The 20,831-nt window shown below is 52.0% G+C and overlaps 1 protein-coding gene across 1 annotated transcript; it reads right to left on the bottom strand.

Moving 5' to 3' along the window:
- Nucleotides 1–728: 728 nt before the first annotated feature.
- Nucleotides 729–10,368, bottom strand: HPD (4-hydroxyphenylpyruvate dioxygenase). Its single transcript, XM_047088422.1, has 11 exons — nt 10,273–10,368; nt 9,683–9,725; nt 9,403–9,485; nt 8,380–8,469; nt 7,273–7,376; nt 6,770–6,847; nt 6,038–6,200; nt 5,833–5,904; nt 3,592–3,714; nt 1,151–1,267; nt 729–1,059 (listed from the first exon to the last, which is right to left on the bottom strand). The coding sequence occupies exons 1-11, from the start codon at nt 10,351–10,353 to the stop codon at nt 949–951; spliced, it is 1,065 nt and encodes a 354-aa protein (XP_046944378.1). The 5' UTR covers nt 10,354–10,368; the 3' UTR covers nt 729–948.
- Nucleotides 10,369–20,831: the final 10,463 nt, after the last annotated feature.

Raw genomic sequence — 20,831 nt, 5'->3', positions numbered from 1 at the left:
GAACTCCTGAACTGGGAGATCATGACCTGAGCCAAAGTCAGGTGCTCAACCAACTGAGCTACCCAGGTGCTCCTCCTTTCTCTGGTTTTTAAAACCAGAGGGCAGAAGCTGAGGGGCTCCGATCCTTCCCACCTGCTTTACTTCTCAGGCTGGGAACCACGTCTCTAGGTTGCTGAGCGGGAGTCCCTTGGCTAACATCCTCCTCTCTCTGAGGTCCGTTAAGTTTGGGCACAGGGCAGGAAACCTGGGACAGAGATCGTAAAGCCATCAGACAGGACGCTGTCCAGCGCGGTTTCACCTCAAGGCCTCCACCCTTGTTTTTCCCTCTCCCTGGAATGCTCTTTCCCCAGATTTCCCCATGGCTGGCTCCCAAATGTTACCTCTCCAGAGGGGCTTTCTCTCGGTTGAAATTAGTACCCCCTCCCAGCTTTACCTCTGCTCAATCTCATCATCACCCGCTTTATCTTCATAGTATTTACCACTCAATGAAATGATACTGTCTTCCCCTCTACAGTGTCAGCCCTCTGCCCTCCTCGGTTCCAGAATTCTCCCTGGCCGGCAAGGTCTCTCTTAGCAAAACGCTTGCACCGTGCCTTCCTCGCTCGCTCTGGGCTGCGAAGCTAGAACGCCCACGCCTCCGGCAGTGCTGACGCCCTGAGCACCCACTGCAGGCCAAAGGGCGTCACTGCTCCAGCCAGGCACAAACACCACGACCCCGCACGGGACCCCTGTCCGCTTTATTCCGAGGGCGGGAGCAAGGAGCTGCCCGACCGAGGGGGGCGTGGTCAGAGCCTGGTGCTTCGGCTTGGTGGGCGGGGCCTAAGGGAGTGGCCAGTAAGGAGGGCTGGCAGTTCAGGGTGCGTGGTGGGGTGGGCGTGTTCCAGGTCTGGGGGCGTGGCCCACCGGGAGCCCGCAGGTGGGCGGGGCCTCGCTAGGTCCACCCGCGGCCTACATGCCCGGCACGATCCCGTTGTTTTCTAAGTCGGTGAGGTTGCCCCGCAGGTTCTGCTCCTCTTCGAAAGCCTTGAACAGTGAGTTGAAGTTGCCGGCTCCAAAACCCTGGAGCGGGAGAGAGAAGGTGAGCTGCGGGCCCAGAAAGCCAGCCATGCTACCCTGCATGCTCCCGAGGGTTGTCGGAGACAGGTGGTACCTGGTGGTTGTGGCGCTGGATGACTTCCAGGAAGAGCGTGGGACGATCCTGCACGGGCTTGGTGAAGATCTGCAAGAGGTAGCCTTTCTCATCGTAGTCTACCAGGATTTTCAGCTCCTAGGTGGGAGACAGGGGGCGGGGTTAGGGGGGCGGCTGGCTCACCCGTCTAACGTGGCACGGTGGGGTCTTTAGAAAGTCCCTAAGGGGATGCCCGGGTGGCTCAGTGGGATAAGCGTCTGACTTGATTTCTGCTCAGGGCATGACCTCATGGTTTGTAGGATCGAGCCCCGCCTCCGGGCCTGAGCTGATAGCACAGAGCCTGCTTGGGATTCTCTCTCTCCCTGTCTCCCTTCTCCTCCCCACCTCTCTCTCTCTCCCTCTCTTTCTCTCAAAGTAAATAAACATTTAAAAAATAAAAACCAAAAAAAGAAAGTCCATAAGAGCTCCTGCACCTGAAAGCCAAGAAAAGACCCCATTCTCCCGCTGTTCCAGACACTTCCAAATAGATCTCTAAATTGTCCTGTTACCACCCACCTGCCTCAGTCCTATGCCAGCCACCATCAAGGCTGTCCTGGACCACCCCAGTCGCCTCACCTCTACACAGGTCCCCATGTTTCCCTCTTGCCTTCTTGCAATCCATCCTCCCCACAGACATCCAAGGGATCTTTCAAAAATCAGATGGTGTCAGGGCGCCTGGGTGGCTCAGCCGGCTAGGCAACCAACTTCAGCTCAGGTCATAATCTTCACAATTTATGGGTTCCCAGCCCTGCGTCTGGCTCTGTGCTGACAGGGTGGAGCCTGAAGCTTGCTGTGTCTCCCTCTCTCTCTGGCCCTCCCCTGCTCATGTTGTGTGTGTCTCTCCCTCCCAAAAATAAATAAACATAAAAAAATAATTTAAAAAATTGGATGGTGTCATTCCCCTGTTTAAAATCCTCCAGTGGAAATCAGAACTCTCATATGTTGCTTGGTGGGAATGTAAAATAGTGCAGCCTTTATGGAAAACTGCGGATTCCTCAGAAGGTTAAACATAGGGTTACCATATAACCCAGCAATTTCAGTCCTAGGTATAAACCCAAGAGAATGAAGAACATGTCCACACGAAAATTCGTATGAGAATGATCACAGCAGCATTACTTACAATGGCCCCAAAGTGGAAACATGCCAATGTCCATCAACTGATGAACAGATAAGAAAAAGGTGATATATCCATATAATGGACTACGATTCAGCCACGAAAAGGCAGAAGCACTGACACCTGCTACCACACAGATGAACCCTGAAAACATAATGCTGAGTGAAAGAAGCCAGACGCAAAAGATCACATATTGTACGATGCCATTTATATGACATGTCCAGAAGAGGCAAATCCAGTGAGACAGAAGATGGGTGAGTGCTTGCCTAGGGCTGCAGGGAGGAAGGTGATGAGGGGTGTGAGGTTTCTTTTTAGGGTGATGAAAAACGCCCTGAAATTGATTTTGATGATAGCTACACAACATAGTGGGTAGTTAAAAAACCACTGAATTGTATACTTTTTTTTTTTTTAATTTTTTTTTTCCACGTTTATTTATTTTTGGGACAGAGAGAGACAGAGCATGAACGGGGGAGGGGCAGAGAGAGAGGGAGACACAGAATCGGAAACAGGCTCCAGGCTCTGAGCCATCAGCCCAGAGCCCGACGCGGGGCTCGAACTCCCGGACCGCGAGATCGTGACCTGGCTGAAGTCGGACGCTTAACCGACTGCGCCACCCAGGCGCCCCTGAATTGTATACTTTTAAAGAGTGCCTTATATGTTATGTGACCTATATATGGATAAGGCTGTTAAAAACAAACCAAACAAACAAACACAAAAACAAACAAACAAACAAACAAACAAACAAAACCCCCAAACCCTCCATTGGTTTCTGGCCATAGAAGAACGAGATCCAAACTCCTAAAGAATCTACAAGAGGAATCAGCCCCAGCCTACCTCTATGACCTAGGCCAGTCTTCAAACACTTCCTTTCATCCATTTTTGCCTTATTTCCATTCCTCAGACACTTGGAACTTGCTCCTGACTCGCGACCTTTGTGCTTGCCCCTCCCCTAGGCCTTCACACAGCCATCTCCTGCTTATTGTTTCGAGTTCACTGAAATGGCACCCCCTCAGAGAGGCCCTCCTAGATCACCTCTGGTGCAGTAGCCCCAGATCATTCTCTGTCGTAGCCTGTTTTAACTTTCTACACAGCACCAACTCTCTCTCCGATGGTGTTTATGTTATTACTTGTTTGTTATCTGTCTCCCTGCTAGACTGCAAGTCCCATGGTGGCGGGGACCCAGTCTGGTTTTCCTCTTGTGTCCCAGTGCCTGATGCAGGGTAGAGGCTTAGACAATATTTGTGAGGCAAGATGAAACTCAGGGCTCATTCTCCCCATCTCAAACTCAAGGATCCTGCACTCGCCTCACCTCCAGGACATCAATGTTCTCCTTCACTCGGATCTTGGCAGACTTGAGCTTCTCCCGCAGTTGTTTGTAGTATGTTGATGGAACACCCAAGAACTCCATGCCTCTCTCTCTCAAGTGGCGAATCTGTCTCAGAGTAGGGTCAAGGTCAGTCTCCTCTCTCCATGCTCAACACCCCTAGCCAGGAGGAGGCAGAGTCCCTATCCTAGCTTCCCCTACCTGCCAGGATGCATCCCTGTGACCTCATGCCCCTCCTCTTCTGGACCTTGTGGGCCCCATTAGAACCACAGCAATCGCAGGGCACCTGGGTGACTCAGTCGGTTGAGAGCCCGACTTCAGCCCATGTCATGATCTCACGGTTTGTGGGTTCGAGCCCCGCGTTGGGCTCTGTGCTGACAGCTCAGAGCTGGAGACTGCTTCGGATTCTCTGTCTCCCTCTCTCTCTGCCCCTCCCCTGCTCACACTCTGTTTCTCTCTCTCTCTCAAAAATAAATAAACATTAAAAAAACTTGTTAAAAAAGAACAGCAATCACTAACATGTATGGAATTCTCATTATGTATCTATCTCAAGCACTTTCTCTGTGTTGCCTCATTATGTCCATGCAGTAAGTTTTTGAGGTATCCAAACAATTATCCCTATTTCATAGCTGGGGACACTGAGGCATTGAGAGATTAAATATCTATTCTCAACATAGTAGTCAGAGTGATTTTATTAAAAAATACAAGTTAGGAGGTGCCTGGGTGGCTTAGTTGGTTGAGCGTCCGACTTCGGCTCAGGTCATGATCTCACGGGTGTTGAGTTTGAGCCCCGTGTCAGGCTCTGTGCTGACAGCTCAGCGCCTGGAGCCTGCTTCGGATTCTGTGTCTCCCTCTCTCTCTGACCTTCCCCTGCTCACACTCTGTCTCTCTCTCTCAAAAATAAAATAAAATAAAATAAAATAAAATAGTAAAATAAACTTTAAAAAAATTAAAAAATACAAGTTAGGGGTGCCTAGGTGGCTGTCGGTTAAGCGTCCAACTCTTGATTTCATCTCAGGTCATGCTCTCACGGTTCATGAGATCAAGCCCCACATCGGGGCTTGGGATTCCCTGCTTGGGATTCTCTCTCTGTCTCTGTCCCTTTTCTGCTCATGCTCTCTCTCTCTCTCTCTCAAAATAAATAAATAAATAACTTTTAAAAATAAAAAAAATAAATTAAAAATACAGGTGAAATCATGTCACTTCTCTGCTTACCTCACAGTGATGTCCTCAGAGTCAAGTTCAAAGCCCTCACCATCTGCCCTCAATTCCACCTTCTGACCTCATCTCCTACCTCCTCTCCCTTGCTCATTCTGTTCTAGCCGCACTGATCTCCTGGCTGTGCCTTCAACCTTCCTCTGCCCTGCTTGTCCCTTCTGCTTGGGGCACTTTTCCCAGGTGTCCACAGGCTTCCCTTCTTACAAGCCTGTGTTCTCAGATGCCTCCTTCTCAATGTGGCCTTTCACGACCGCCCTATCAAGTGTGCAGTGTCCTTCCCCCTCCCTCTCCTATTGCCCCGCTTTGTTCTCCACAGCACTCTCACCATCTAATATATGTATTTTACTTGTTGCCTCCATAAGGGCAGAGACTATTGTTTTGTTGACTGATGTATCCTAAGTACCTAAAAGGGTGCTTGGCATATAATAGGTGCCCAGTACACATCTATTGGATGGGTGAATGAATGAACAAATGAACAAAGTTGCCAAGGTCACACAGTGAATTCCTGGTTAGGCCAGGATGGAATGGGGCAGTTCAGGCTCCTGTCCACTCTGATGTACTGCCACGTAGGGAATAGGTAGGACCCAGTCTCTCCAAGGGCTGGTTCCGCAGACTCAGCACATTTAATTTGGCTCAAAGGACCTGATCCACCTTGTAGCCTAATATCTTCATTTTCAAGGTGAGGCAACTGAAGCCCAGAGAGGGGGCTGAATCCCCCAGGGACACACAGCAAGTCACTTGCAGAACTAAGACTAGAATCCAGGCTTCCTCTTGACTCTGGCACCTGCTACTTTTAAAGCCAGCAGAGAAACTGTTCTGCAGAGAACCTGAACTCTCTGGGGTGGGAATGTGCCTGCACGGGAGTGGCAGCAATCAGTCAGGGAGCCAGGCCAGCCATCTGGGCCGGTGAAGACGCCCTAGGATTGCTACTACCCGCCCCCCATGCTCTCCTCCATTTTGCAGAGATTGGCTCTGGAGCTGAATTAGGACCAGGCATGAGCTTCTAACCGCTGTGATGATGTCTTGGGTCTTGAGGGCAATGTGCTGGACCCCAGGGCCCCCATTATAGTCCACATATTCCTGTGGGAGGAAACAAGGAAAACGCTGTCATTGGCCCCTGTCACCCACACCCCAGCCCCTGCAAGAGCCTTGAAACCTCTTTCTTGCTTTCTTTTTCCCCAACCAGGCGCCCGGGGTCCAGGGAAGGCCCCACCTGGATCTGGGACTTCTTCTTGCCCGGTGCTGGCTCATTAATGGGCATCTTGATGGACTCCTCATAATTGGCCACCACGATTGAGCGCAGAGAGCTGTATTCTGTGTGCACCTGTGTGTCGTCCACAGACCAGAAACGATGGAACTGCAGATTCTTCAGGTACCTGCGGGGTGGCATAAGGACCCACTGGCTCTGAGCGCCAGCCGGGGACTGGCTCCCTGTCTCTATTTCCACCTTCCAGAATACCCCCCGCCCCGCCCCGAGCAGGCTCCAAAAAGGAACCACCGTTCACTTACATCATATACATCATAGACCTGTACCTTTATTATGGCAATTTTCTTTCGGATGGAAGTGAAGTGTCTTGTAACAACACCCGTGTAGTATGGCAAAGGTCCAACAGATAGAAGTGCTTTGAGAAGGGCACTTGCTCCTAATTTGCACAAGGGCACTGTTTGGGGAGTGACAGACTGCCCCCAGGTCTCCCAGGACCGTGACCCCGTCTGTGCCGAGGTTCCCCAAGGTTCGTCAGAGAGAAGACCTTTCCATCACTTTGAGCCTCAAAGCCCCTGGACCCCACGGTGATGGCTTTACAGGGAGAAGATGCCTCGGTGACATAAGGCTAGGCTCCCGTGCCCTTGTGGCCCCACTTCCCACTTTAGTGTCTTGAGGCAAGAACTGGGGGGCGGGCCTGACTCCTTTGCGCGGAGGGGTTGGGCCGGGACTGGTGCTCACCAATCGGAGGCAGACTCCATCTCCTGATCAGGCTGGTTTCCCACAATGTGGTCGATAATCTCCAGACTGCAGCTGGGCCTGGGGGAAGGAAGCCGTTAGGCGGTGAGGATGGGGCTATTTCCTCAGTCTCCCCGTTCCCACTGTAATAGCTCGCAGTGACATAGGACTAGCAGAGGCAGCCGTTCGTGTCAGCTCCCACACTCTTACTAGCCCCGTTTGACAAATGGGGAACTGAGGCAGAGGGAAACGAAGTAACTGCTGAGGTTAAATGGCTATAAAATGACAGAGCCAGGGTTTGAACCCAGGCAGTTACGTCCAGAGCCTATGTTCTTAGCCTCTGTGCTACCCCTTCAAGTCACCCTTGGGGACCCTCGGGAGTTCCCCGGCAGGCTCCCAGATGCTCTGTCCCCTCAGAGAAGCCCCGTCTGCATGGAGGATCAGGGAAGTGCTTTCCACCCCCCCCCCCTTCCTACTCCCCTCTCTCGGGCCTGAGGCGTACGCACAGCTTGGAAAGTAGGGGGTCCACGAATGCTGGGGCCTCGAATCCAGGCAAGAACCGGCCGGTATAGTTCATCTTTTCCACCAGGGTGTGTGTCGTGTCCCCGTACTGTGGGTGGAAAACAGCCCAGCTTGGCCCCTGAGCCCTCATCCCCACTGAGGCTGGGCCACATGTCACGATGCCAACACAGCTCCCGCCCAGGTCTGACCCCAGCTCAATATGGTCACCTCCCCCTTTCTGAAACGAATTGCCACCTGCCATGTGTTCGGGACTTTAACGGTCTGCCTGCCCCACCTCCCCACCTCCCCGCCCCCTGGGCCCAGGATCTGTGAGGGCAAGGCCGCAGTTTGGCTCATCATGGTATCCTCAGCACCTAGGGCAGTGCCTGGCAAGTAGTGGGGGCTCAAGAAAAATGTGTTGGCTAAGTGAGAATGATGAGGGCATTGGATCAAATTGTACCCAAGGGTTCTTTCAGTCATCTTAACAATCTTTAAGCTGCATTTAACCTTGAGGTGATGGGACCTGTGATTGTCTCTGTACGACAGTAACAGAGCCTTGGAAATCTTTGCTGAGTGTCTGCGACATGCCAGGCACTGTTGTGCGAAATGCTGTGCACAAATGAGCTCATCTGAGCCTCGCAATGACCCTGGCCGGGGTTATAGTTGAAGACACTGGAGGCACAGAAGAGTTAAGTAGCCTGTCGCGCGTCACACACGCGGTCCAGCTGCAGGCCCTGCAGACCGAGTCACAGAGAGGTGGCATGCTTCGTCCAAAGTCACACAGCTGGAAGAGGGCGGGGCTTCCCCAGATCCCACTCACTCCCTTCTGCAGAGCCCCTGCTTTTCGTTTACATCCCATTGTCATCACTGCCATCCCCCTCCCCACCCCACAGGGGAGGAAGGGAAGCTGGGGGGGGGGGCCGGTTGCTCCCATGAGCCGCTGCACCCTGGCCAAGCCTTGCAGGCAGTCAGACTTGAGGGAGAACATCTGCGTCGAGGCACAAGGGCGGGAAGGTAGGATGGAGTGGGGGGGGGGCGAGGATGGTGTGGGGAATCCTGGCATCTCAGGGGAGCGGACAGCAGGAGGGGTAGGGGCACCGAAGTTAACTCACTGTCTGCAGCACAGCCAATTTCACCTTCCCGAATTTATCTTGCTCTATCCAGGGCTCCCGCACGATTTTGGCGCCCCGTTCCCGGGCTTTCTGCAGAGGAGATGGGTCAGGGAGGCGGTTAAGTGCTGGACCCTCCCAGAGCCCTTGCCGGCTCCCCTGGGGTCCAGCCTCTGCGGGACTTCCCCACCTCGTCCTGCCACGGGCTCCTCCGGTTTTTCCAGCCCCGGGCGGGAACTACAGCCGGCTTCAGCTACCGCCCCTGACACCCATGCCTTGTGCCCGTCTGGCAAATAGGGCAACTGAGACCCAGGCCCAGGGTTGGGGCTACGAGAGACAAACCAGGTGGGGGTGGGGGCGTGTCCCACCTCTGCTAACCCACTCTGTGGCCCTTCCCCCTCTCCAGTCCTCAGCTTCCCCATCTGTAAAACAGGTGATTGGATAGGAAGAATCCGACGGGCATTTATCGAGCACCTGTGTCAGGCACCCTTACATGCATGACTCCTGCATTTATTTAGCAAAACCTGACTGCATAGCTGTGCTTATCACATGTCAGGCATCAGTGAAGGTAGTAACCTCTCCCACCCTCACAGCAACATTACAGGAAAGGTACTGTGATTGTCTCCATTTTATGGTTGAGGAAACAGAGGCGCAGAGAAGTTAAGTCACTTGCCCAAAGTCTCACAGATAATAAGATTCAGACCTGGGCAGTCTGGCTCTGGAGTCTATGCTCTGAACCTCTAAGCTGCTTCTCGAATAGGGTGTTTGGTTCAGAGTCGCGCCCGAGAAGTCGTAATTATGATCTCATTTCCTCGGGGTAAACCTCAGTGAGGTAGGTGCTCTGATTGTCCCCATTTTACAGATGTGGAAACTGAGGCTCGGAGAGACGACATGCGGCTGGCAAGGTGGAGCTCAGGTGTGCACCACAGCAGTGTCTGGGGTTGTCACCCCAACACGGCAGGTCCTCCGGCCCTGACCTACAAGGAACCCTGTGACAGACCGAGGGCAGCCCAGAAGCCGTCTCACCTGCACGATGTAGTCACAGTCTTCCACCTCAAATGCGATGTCCTTCACTCCATCGCCGTGTTTTACCAGGTGGTCGCCCATCTCTGTGGCCGGTAGGGGAGGTCATGGCGCTAGAGCCATGGCCCCCTCCCCCCTCCCCTCTACTGTCAGTCCCGGGGTTCCATCTCCGTCTAGGCTGGGGAACCCTCCCTGAACTGGACCCACTCCTTTGTTCCTTACCCTTCCCCCACAATAGCTTGTCTTCACCCCCTGGTACCCTGAGCCCCCGGGGCCTCCTTACCTTTGTTCCAGGGGTTGAGGGCGGAGGAGAAGACAAACACGATCTAAGAACACAGAGGAGAAAGGAGGGGTAGCTGGTGGCTCAGGAGAGCACCTGGCGATGTATTACCATCCCCTCCTCCCTGCCCACCTGGGAGACACCCCAGGACCACGTCACCCCTCCCAGCCGGGCAGGATTCCTTAACCCTGGGTTCCGGCTCCGTCTCTGCCTTAGCTTCTCCCTGAGCTGAGCTCTTGGCTCTGGCCCCCCCAGGGGAGGGAATCCCCAGGGGTCCCAGGGACCAGGGCACTGCTCGGACTTTCAGTTGTGATGTCTGAGGCCTCCGTCGGGCCAGGCCAAGGAGATGAAACTAACGTCCGTGTTGCAAGTTGTACAAAGGTGCCCGTGGAGGGGAGAGTGGGGGCTCTCAGCCCATGTTCCCTTAGCCCCACCAGACGTCCTGGGAGAGAACCGGGTCGGCCTGGGGAAAGGGCCTCCTGGTCTACTTCACCCAGAGGCACCAGAGCCCTAAGGAGACTCAGAGACCAGCAGGGGCAGAGAAGGCAAGTGGGAGCCTCCTGGGTGAGTGGGGTCCTGGGGTGGCGACTCACCTTGCCTTGCTTGATCACGTGGCTGACCACCTCCCGGGAACCCGTCTCCAGGCCCTTGTAGGCCAGGGGTTCAAAGCCCATCTTGTTACAGTAGAATGACGCAGCCTAAATCACAGAGTTGCAACCGGGTTCCTGAGGGCCAGCCTGGGAGGCCCCCAGCTGAGAGCCTCCAGTCCCCCTAAGACTGTCTGCCCTGTTGCCCCAGGTACAGAGTCCGTTCTGCGAAGAAAGGCCACTGCCTGGCCCATTCTGATGTCAGATAAGTTTCCTGCTGGGGTCTGAGGCCCTGATTGTGTAACTAGGATCCAAAGAGTGTCTGTCTTTCCTGGGATGGTCCCAACACTGGCCCTGATCCTCCCCACCCAGGGGCCAATCACAGGCCCTACTGGAGGCCCGCCCTTGTCCAGGAGGCTCTCTTGCCTGCCCTCTGCCCTCTCCAGTTCCCGGCCCCAGCTTTTACCTGCTTGGCATTGCCAACCCAGAAGGTCACGGAGTGGAAATGGAGGAATCGGCCCCTCGCAGGCTGCAGAAGGAGAGAAGGGGAGAGGCTAAGTCTCTGGAGGTGGGTCTAGAAAAGTGCGGATGGAGAGGTGTCGTCTAATCACTTTCCTTGTGCCGGCCTTAATTCCAGAGCCGAGAAACCAAACACCCTGCGGCCTTGCCAAGCCTCAAGAGACGTTTCTCACGTAGAGACTGGTAGAGATTGAGCTCCTGGGGGTTAGGATCAGAAAGCCCCCACAGGAGCCCTGCCCAGGTCTCCCAGAGGGGAGCTGCCGTTTGCTACAGCCACACGGATTTAAGTTAGACCTTAGAAAGAACTTCCAGGGCTGGCTGGCTGGCTCAGTCGGAAAAGCATATGACTCTTGATCTCAGGGTCATAAGTTTGAGCCCCATGTCGGGGGAGAGATTATATTTAAAAAAAAAAAATCTAGAAAGAACTTCTAGACAGGATTAATAGATTGGTAGAAATTTAAGAAGAAGAGGTAAAATTTTTCTTAGCAAGGCCAGGCTGAGTCCTGCTAAGTCTTTGGGGGACAGGGACAGGCAGAGATGAACCTGAGCAAGCATCTTGGACGTCACACACCCACCGAAGTTCCCTTCCTGCTCTTTGCTGACATCCCAGTCTCCCGGGGCCCTGACCCCACATCTCCCCTCCTGCTTACCTTCTCTCCTTTGTTGCTGTAAGTCGTCTGAGGAGAAAGAAAAGGACAGTAAGACTCGGAGGCTCAGATACAAGGCACGTGTCTGGAAGTCTCACCGCAGATGTCACCAGGGGGAGGCTGCCATGGCCGCCGGCAGGCACTTACCATGATTAATCGAGGTCAAGCTTCCTGCTCTAAGACTGAGACAAGAGGCCAGTGGAGTGCTGTTCACAAGTATTTAACTCCGAACAGGTCCCGCCCCTGGGCTCCTGGCCTTCCTAGGGGTGGGCGGGAGCTGATCCCAGTGCTGGAAGCACCTAGGCCTGGGAGCCTCTGATCTAGCCGCAGCCTCATTGGACAGGGTGATGCTGTCGGGCCCAGAGAAGGGGTGTGACCCCCAAGGCCAATAGCCAGCAGCGCAGGGCCACAGCAAAGAGCCAAGGGCACACTCCAGTACCCCAGGCTGGGACTGTTTTCTCTGTCCGTCAGAATAGAAAGCTCAGAAGTCAAGGCCAGATGGAGTGCAGTGGTCGCTCCAGAATTCTTGTTTAGGGAGAATTTGAAGGGGGATAGGGGCTGGTCTTGAAGCCCTGAATGCATAGCGAGTACATGGTTTATAATTAGGTAAAAGGGTCATACTCCATGGTGGTTAGAGGCGTGGGTATGGGGTTTGGATCCTGGCCCTGCTACAAACTATGTGACTGGGGAAAGTCATGGAACCCCTCTGAGCCTCAGTCTCCCCGTGTGTAAGATGGAAGCCATAATAGTGTGGTTGGGACTAAGTGAGATAAAGCATAAGTTTTTGAAATAGCGCCTGGCGTGTGGAAAGGTCACTTATTAGCGCTGGTCATGATTACTTATGTTCCTTTAGGGCTCTCGGCAACTGATGGAGAATAGGGGGCCTTGGCTTTGCCACAGCCTGAGTATTGGGAAAGAGGTTATGGTCCTGCCCCCTGCCCCAGGTTCGCAATATCTGCAGACTGGTGGGAAGGTGGAGCTAATGGCTCTCGGAGGAGGAATGCCAGGACCCTCCTAAGCAGCCCCACGCCCGGGCCCTCAGGTCTCAGGTCTCACTTTCCTGAAAGATGGAATGGTGGCTGCTGGCCAGCCACGGCATTCACCTGAGGGTCCCAGGACAGCCTGCCGCCTCTCGTTCCACCCCAGTCCCCAGAACCTCTGTTGCTGAGCCATCCTTCCCTTTTCTCAGGGAACTTACTTTTCAACTATCCTCATTGCCTGGAAACTTTTTCTAGTCTCTCATGCTTACAGTCTTGGCTCATGACTGTGTTATGACCCCCTACCCTCTTGCATTTGGGCTCCCCAAATGTCCTGCATCAAGCCTTTTTTTCCCCTCTTTCTTTTGTTTTCTTTTTTTAAGTTTATTTTTGACAGAGAGAGAGAGAGAGAGAGACAGAGCATGCGTGGGGGAGGGGCAGAGAGAGAGAGGGAGACACAGAATCTGAAACAGGCCCCAGGCTCTGAGCTATCAGCACAGAGCCTGATGTGGGGCTCGAACTCATGGACCACAAGATTGTGACTTGAGCCGAAGCCTGACGCTCAACCAACTGAGCCACCCAGGAGCCCCCCTCTTTTTCTTTTCAGTATGTAAAAACAAATCAGCGTGAGTGGTAATGCCTTTAAGGATCATTTGATCCAACATTACCATATTTCAGGTGAGACAAACTAACTGTAAGAAAGTGCTGGAGGCTACTCTCCTCTTTCCTTCTTCCCTCCCATGCCTTTCTCTCCTCACCTGGGAGCAGAGAGCGGCTTGTGCCAGGGAGGAGCCCCCCTTCCGCCTTCCTCAGCAAACCCTATCAGCTCCCCCCTCCCAACGGGCTGTTCTCAAGTTGCCACCTTCTCCAGGAAGCCCTCTAAGAACTCACCAGACCCAGGTCTGAGGTTTAGCTAAGCCCTGCCACGGGTCAGCCTTAGCCAGCAGCCCTGAGGTGGGGTCCAGGACAATTAGAGAACTTTTCCAAGTCATGCAGTTAGCAAGGGGCACGGTACAGCTGGAATATGAAATGGGTTATTCTGACGCCACAGCCTACACTTTTTTCTTTTAATTAAAAAAAATGTTTTAATGTTTATTTATTTTTGAGAGAGAGACAGACAGAGCATGAGTGGGGGAGGAGCAGAGAGAGAGGGAGACACAGAATCTGAAGCAGGCTCTGGGCTCCGAGCTGTCAATGTAGAGCCTGACGCAGGGCTTGAACCCACAAACTGCCAAATCGTGACCAGAGCTGAAGTCAGACGCTTAACCGACTGAGCCACCCAGGGGGCCCTCGCAGCCTGCACTTTCAATTCCTGCATTGCCTTCTATACAAATAGGAGATGTTGGTATTCCCACTAGAAGGATGGGGAAACTGAAGCCCAGAGAAGGAACATGTGTCTGCAAGGTCTCAGAGCTGGTAGGAATAGGGATCTAGGGTGCCTGGGTGGCTCAGTCGGTTAAGCGTACGACTTCTGCTCAGGACATGATCTCGCGGTTTGTGAGTTCAAGACCCGCATGGGGTTCCCTACTGTCAACACGGAGCCTGCTATGGATCCTCTGTCCCCTTCTCTCTCTGCCCCGCCCCCCTATTGTGCTCTCTCTCTCTCTTCAAAAATAAAATAAACACTTAAACAATTAAAAAAAAAAAAAAAAAAGAATAGAGATCCAAACCCTGGCCTATTTGTTTCTGGGATTGGATCTCATTCCACCAGTCCAGACATCGTTTCCCAACTTCTCTCTTCTGTTTTCTGGGCAAGTCTGGAGACTGGCAAGGTGATCCTACCTCCTTGTTCTGCCCCTCCTGGGGGTGCCTTGCGAGCCTGCCCCCAGTGTCTACCTCAGCCCTCTGGGTCTAGGTTTCTAACTGAGAAGAATGGTGTGGAGGGAGCCCAGAGTGGAGCTCACAGGCCAGAAGTTTCCACCAAGGGAGAAGGGCCTCAGTGCAGCCCTCTCGGCCCCCCAGCCGAGGCGGAACATCCTGTTCCCGTGCGCAGAGTGGCCAACTGGAACCTCTACTCCTGGAGCTTGGCCTGACTGGTGTCCTAGGCACAAGTCAATGTTTACCAGGTCAAGGGAGCAGATTATCAGCAGCAGAGGGCTGGAGGCAGATGTCTGGCTCAGCTGGCCGGGGCTGGTGGCTTTGTCCTACCCTCTGGACTTTGCTTCCAGAAACACTGTGGATCTCAGTCACACTCTGGATATACTACTAGGTGCCTCTTTCAGCTGCACGCCGGGGCTGGGGAGGGAGAGCCCACAGGGCTCAGTTTCTGTAGCCCCCACGTTCCCTCCCAGACTCTCCTTCGCAGGCTGGGCCCAGTTGGATATACTACTAGGTGCCTCTTTCAGCTGCACGCCGGGGCTGGGGAGGGAGAGCCCACAGGGCTCAGTTTCTGTAGCCCCCACGTTCCCTCCCAGACTCTCCTTCGCAGGCTGGGCCCAGTTGGATATACTACTAGGTGCCTCTTTCAGCTGCACGCCGGGGCTGGGGAGGGAGAGCCCACAGGGCTCAGTTTCTGTAGCCCCCACGTTCCCTCCCAGACTCTCCTTCGCAGGCTGGGCCCAGTTGGATATACTACTAGGTGCCTCTTTCAGCTGCACGCCGGGGCTGGGGGGGGAGAGCCCACAGGGCTCAGTTTCTGTAGCCCCCACGTTCCCTCCCAGACTCTCCTTCGCAGGCTGGGCCCAGTTGGATAACGCATCAGCAGTGGCTGGGTTATGGCCGTCTGCTCTTTGTTTCTGAGTTGTCTCCTCCTGCCCGATATGAGCTGGGAGCGGGGTTCTAGAAGCTTCGCTCATGGAGTCTTCTCTCCAGAGGGACTATGAAGGCTCATCTTCCGCTATGCCCTGGTGTGCAGAAAAGAGTAAACCCAGCAGGCTTGAGGAGAGAGGCCGGCTTTCCCGGTTGAGCCTTGGTTGGCACTGAGAAACTCGAATTTCAGGAAGGTCCCCACCATCCCCAGAAATGATCAGAGTAGTTCCTTGTGTGTAAACTGTTTGCATAAGCCATGTGCTTTACCGCAAACACCTGCTTTCTTTCTGGGAGTCTGGGATTTTGGTTTGTGCTGTGGAGCGGGGTGCCCGTGTGACCGGCCCCCAGTAAAAACCCTGGTATCCGAGGCTCAGGCAAGGTTCCTTTGTAGACAACATTTCACAAACCCCTTGCTGGAGGAAAGCAGTGTATCCCGTGGGACACCCCCACCCCCCCTGGGAGAGGGCCCTTGGCAGCTTGTACCTGGTTTCCTCGGACTCCAACTACGTGCTTTTTCCCTGGGCTGGTTTGGCCCTGTGTCCTTTGGCTGTAATACATCTGAGGCATGGGTATGGCCATTGGCTGGGGCCTGTACTCTTCCTAGCACATTAACAAACCCGGTGGTGGCCTTGGGAACCCCCAACCCGTGCTGGCGGCGATAGGACGTGCTCGATGGATCCTGACTCAAGTGGAATGCGGTACAAGCATTGTCTGGGGAAAGGAAGGGTGAAGGAAAAGGGACATCCTTGCTAAGATATGAGCATGAGATTCCTAGCTGTATAAGCACTGGCTGTCTTCTTCCTTTGTGACCGTGACCCAGGCGGCCTTGGCCCTGAGCTCTTTTCTGAAGCCCTTGCTGAGTGCTCGGTACCTGCCCAGGGGCCCTGGGGTGGCCTGCGTGGCCTCCCGGAATGGTCAGCCATCCTTTGGTGCGTGGGTGGCTCTGCAGTTACCCGTGGTTTTTGCAAGAGCTGTTTGAGCCACAGCCGAATCTGCTGTAAGAAGTACAGATTACCTCTGGGATCTGACAGTGATAGAAGGAGCCCAGGAGAGTTGAGGAGCCAGATCCCTTGGCCTCTTTTGGGTGCGCTGGCTAAAATGAGAGGGGGAAGTCTCAGGGGGTGATGTCTTTGGTTTTTGTTCCCTCCTCAGGGCAGGAGGAGAAAGAGCCCAAACATTTCCAATGGTGGCCTTTGGTTGCACCAAAAATGTTGGAAGTTTATATTATGCTCTCCTCCAAGCGGGAAGGAAAAAGTTAAATCAGTTCTCAGAGCTGGAGCAAAGCTTCAGGCAAATCAGGGGGGAAGGAAAAGAGGGGGTGCTCCAGCTGGTGCTGCTGCCACAACCCCCCCATAAATACTGAATTTACTGCGAGGGGTTTAAGTAAATTTGCAATGAAAATAAAGGAGAAGGAACTTTTAAAATGCCTTTGTATTTTACAGCTATTGCATCTGGATGTATGGTTAAAATTGATGTAAACTGTTATATGCCTGTAATTTCATAAGTGCCAGAGGGATCATCCCAATTAGAGTTGCAAAAAAATAAAAAAATAAAAGTCACTGGGATGCAACTTTCTTGTATTTTGCCATGTGGGTGGCCTGGAATTTGAAATCTTACGAGTATTGAAAACAGAACAATCATCTGTAACCGATGATTCTTACTATGATTTTCGCCCTTTGGAAATTCTAAGGGAAAAAAAAAAAAGAGAGCGAGAACTGAAAAAGAGAAGCAATCTCTAAATGGAGATACACTTTTGAGGTTTATAAAAAGCAGTTTCAGGGGCACCTGAGTGGCTCAGTTGGTTGAATGCCTGACTTCAGCTCAGGTCACGATATCATGGTTGGTGAGTTCGAGCCCCGCGTCAGGCTCTGTGCCGACAGCTCAGAGCCTGGAGCCTGCTTCGGATTCTGTGTCTCCCTCTCTCTCTGTCCCTCCCTCATTTGCAATCTGTCTCTCTCTCTCTTTAAATAAACATTTAAAAATTTTTTTTAAAAAGCACTTTGAGGTTGCTAATGAGTTCTTGTGAAATTGCCTGTCTGACCGTTAGAGGCTGATGATACTCTGGATGACGTGTATACTTTTGAGGTCACCCACCTGGGCTCTAAGACCAACATGACAGAAAGAGTTAGGAAAGCTGTCTGGCTTGGCTGCAGCAAAAGAAAACCCAGTGCCATTTCCCCCTCAGCTTTATTGAAGTGTAACTGGCAAATAAAAATTCCCTAGAAAAAATTGCCCATAATTAAGGTCTACAATGTGGTTTCCTGCTATGCAATGTACGAAATACAAAACACGCGTACATTGTGAAATATTTACCACGATGAAGCTAATGAACTTATCCATCAGACTACATAGTTACCGTTTTTATTTTTTTGCCACTGACTTTTGGAATCCTGAATTCACAGAGCCTGGTTGCCTGGCTCCCACTCTGGGCTGACACCTGCTGTTGTCTGCTGCGAGCCATTTCAGCCCCATCACGAGCTGTGTGGAATGAAAATCAGGTGAAATCACTCCACTCGATGAGCTGGCCAGATTTGGGACACCCCTCTGCGGAGCGGCCGCTGTGAAAACATTACGGGTGCTGCCGGACCGTCTGGTTGTGCAGATGTCCACGATGAAGGGTTTGCTTTCTGATGGCACAAGTTAAAACTCAGCTGCTGATCGGCTATTTCTGGTGCAGACTCGTTGCCTTCCTAACTGTGATTCCTGCCCAAAGCAGCAGGTTGGGCGAGGGCATGTCACAAGGACCGTGACCCTCCCACCCACTCCTGGCAGATGGGAGACATCTCATGGCTATGGATTGTTGCATTTGACTTTTCCACTAGTTGTAGTTTCCATCAATGAACTGACTGATAGTCTGATTCTCTGGTTTTGAGAGAGAGAGAGAAGAAGGAAGAAAGAAGAGAGAGAGAGAGAGAGAGAGAGAGAGAGAGAGGACCCAAAGCAGGCTCTGTGCTATCAGCATAGAGCCCAACGCGGGGTTTGAACTCACAGACCATGAGATCATGATCTAAGCTGAAGTCGGACACTTAACCAACTGAGCCACCCAGGCACCCCAAGAATTAAAGTTTTAATTACTGAGTGGGACATAGTGACTTTTTAACAACAGAGAAAAACAAAATCCCAGTACCTGGGAGGCTCAGGGGATAAGAGGAGAGAGCATCACTGATCTTGGCTTTTCAGAACTGTTCTGGCTTGGAACTGATGGCCTCAAGTAGTCCCTCTTAAGCTAATAACTCAAGGGAATTATTTGGACCGCAGCCAGAACCCTAGGATAGGAGGTCCCACCTGGGGAGTCCTGATACCTTGACTTTCAGACAAATACACGCCCTCCTAGGGGGGCCCTGACACTGTAAACTCTGTTTCAGGTGGGGGGGCAGGTTTGGCCTCTGGGACTGTACTTCTTCTGTGAGTCCCCCGGACATCATGATATTCATTGCCTGTGCCCCGGAAGGTGTTCAAAGCAGCTTCAACTTACTGGCCACAGTTGTGCTGTGCTGAATCCTTGCGCCTCTGCTCAGGTAAAGAAAGGCTCGTACAGAAATGTTAAGAAGCCATTTCCTTGTCTAAGATAAACCTTTGTGATTCGTGGGTTTCATTTCACCTGGGTCCAAGATCTCTGTATGGCATAACCAAGTTCAGTGATGTATGCTGGTCTCACCCAGCTGCGTGGGGTCCTACTGATCATGTTTTGTTCTCAAGATGCCTTGGCCCAAGACAAAGGGCATGTGCAGAAAAGAGTTAACCTAGCAGTTCTAGAAAGGCGAGTTTATAAGGTTGGCCCTTGGCTGGCATCTGAAAATGTGGATTTGGGGAGGGTTCCAGTTTCTTTGAATGGGTGCACCAGGGTTTGTTAGCGTTTCTCATTAACCTCTATAATCCACTTATTGACAAATCAAAGTGGGAGTCTTGGTTACAAGACAGAACATAGGGATGCTTGGGTGGCTTGGTCAGTTAAGCAGCCGACTTCGGCTCAGGTCATGATCTTGGGGTTCGTGAGTTCAAGCCCTGCGTCAGGCTCTGTGTGGACAGCTCAGAGCCTGACGCCTGCTTAGGATTCTGTGTCTCCCTCTTTTTCTGCCTCTCCCCCACTTGTGCTTTCTCTGTCTCTGTCTCTCTCTGTCTCTGTCTCTCTCTCTCAAAAATAAACATTTTTAAAAAATTTAGAGCACTGCCAAACTCTTTTCCATGGTGGCTGAGCCATTTACATTCTCACCAGAAATGCAGGAGGGTTCCAATTCCTCCCCATCCTCACTAACAGTTGTTGGCCATCCATTGATTCTAGAGATTTCATCTTTCCTTGAAGTGATGCTTCATTGTGGTTTTGATTTGCATTTCCCTAATGACTAGTAATGTTGATTTTTATGTGCTTATTGCCAATTTGCATATCCTCTTTGGAGAAATCTCTACGCATATCCTTTGCCTATTTTTATTTTTTAAAGTTTATTTAGAGAGAGAGAGAGTGTGTGTGTGTGCAGGCGTGTGGGCGAGTGGGGGAAGGGCAGAGAGAGGGAGAGAATCCCTAGCAGGCTCCGTGTTGTCAGCTCAGAGCCCCAAGCAGGGCTCGATCTCACGAACCTAGAGATCATGACCTGAGCTGAAATCAAGAATCAGACACTTAACCGACTGAGCTACCAGTGCCCCTCTTTGCCTATTTTTAAATTATATTACTTGCCTTTTAATTATTGAATTGTAAGAGTTCCTCCTATATTCTAGAATAGAGTCCCTTCTCAGATATATGATTTGCAATAATTGTTCCCATCCTGTGGGTTCTTTTCACTTTCTTGATGGTGTCATTTGCAACACAAAAGTTGTAATTTTGATGAAGCCCAATTTATCTACTTTTTATTAGTCATCTGTGTATTTTGTGTGTATCGAAGAAGAGACACTGACTTGTTTCTTTTTTTTTTAAGATTTTATTTTTCAGGCTCTGTGCTGACAGCAGAGAGCCCGACACGGGGCTCGAACTCGCGAACTGTGAGATCATGACCTGAACTGAAGTCTGATGCTTAACTGCTTGAGATACCCAGGCACCCTGAGACTGAGTTTTTAACTTAAGAAAAGATCTTTAGCTGAGGGAATGGGATCTGTTTCCAAGTTGTCACCTTGGAAGGCAGAGCACCTTAAAATAATAATAATAATAACAAAAACTCTGATTTTCTGGTCACTGATTTATGTGTCAGGCACCGTGCTAAGCACATTATATACTGTGCTCTTTACTCATTAAATCCCCAAATAACCCTCAGAGGTAAGTGCTATCGACATCCCCATTTTACAGATTAGAAAACAGAGGCTCAGAGAGGTGTCTGAGCACAGCGAAAAAGTGACAGAACTGAGAAATGAACCAGGCCTGACTCTCTCCAAAGCCTACAAGCTAGCCACTTCCAGCCATGATGTCATTACTCAGATATTTTGGGAAATGCTTTGTGAATGACCTCTGAGCCCATTTTCAAGCAGCAGGAAAAACAAACAAACAAACAAACAAAAATCCAGTCTCCTGGTTGTACTCATTAAGACCTGGAGAAGTTCCTCTTCATTTGGCCTCTGGTAGAGTGGGAAGGGCAGGCGTGGCAGGAGGCCAGGGTGGGCCCAGGAGGGAGCTAGGAGACCTGTGGGCATGCGCAGGGGCTCCGTTGGCGGGCTGGAGAGGAAGGCTTTGTTCAGGCGGAGGTGGGTG

This window comes from Lynx rufus, unplaced genomic scaffold, assembly GCF_022079265.1.
Source record: "Lynx rufus isolate CCGP_SWC_20201006 ecotype Redwood Valley unplaced genomic scaffold, mLynRuf1.p SCAF_24, whole genome shotgun sequence".
NCBI classification, from domain to species: Eukaryota; Metazoa; Chordata; class Mammalia; order Carnivora; family Felidae; genus Lynx; species Lynx rufus.
The sequence above is the reverse complement of the archived record's forward strand: the minus strand, read 5'-3'. Positions and strand labels throughout refer to the sequence as shown.

What these genes read in the sequence shown, in the direction of transcription:
- HPD (XM_047088422.1), bottom strand. Translation starts at nt 10,353, where the DNA reads ATGGGCTTTGAACCCCTGGCCTACAAGGGCCTGGAGACGGGTTCCCGG. An exon ending in AATTGGCTGTGCTGCAGACA is followed by an intron (nt 7,377 to 8,379) that starts GTGAGTTAACTT and finishes TTCCACCCACAG; the next exon opens with TACGGGGACACGACACACAC. An exon ending in ATGGAGTCTGCCTCCGATTG is followed by an intron (nt 6,201 to 6,769) that starts GTGAGCACCAGT and finishes GCCACCCCGCAG; the next exon opens with GTACCTGAAGAATCTGCAGT.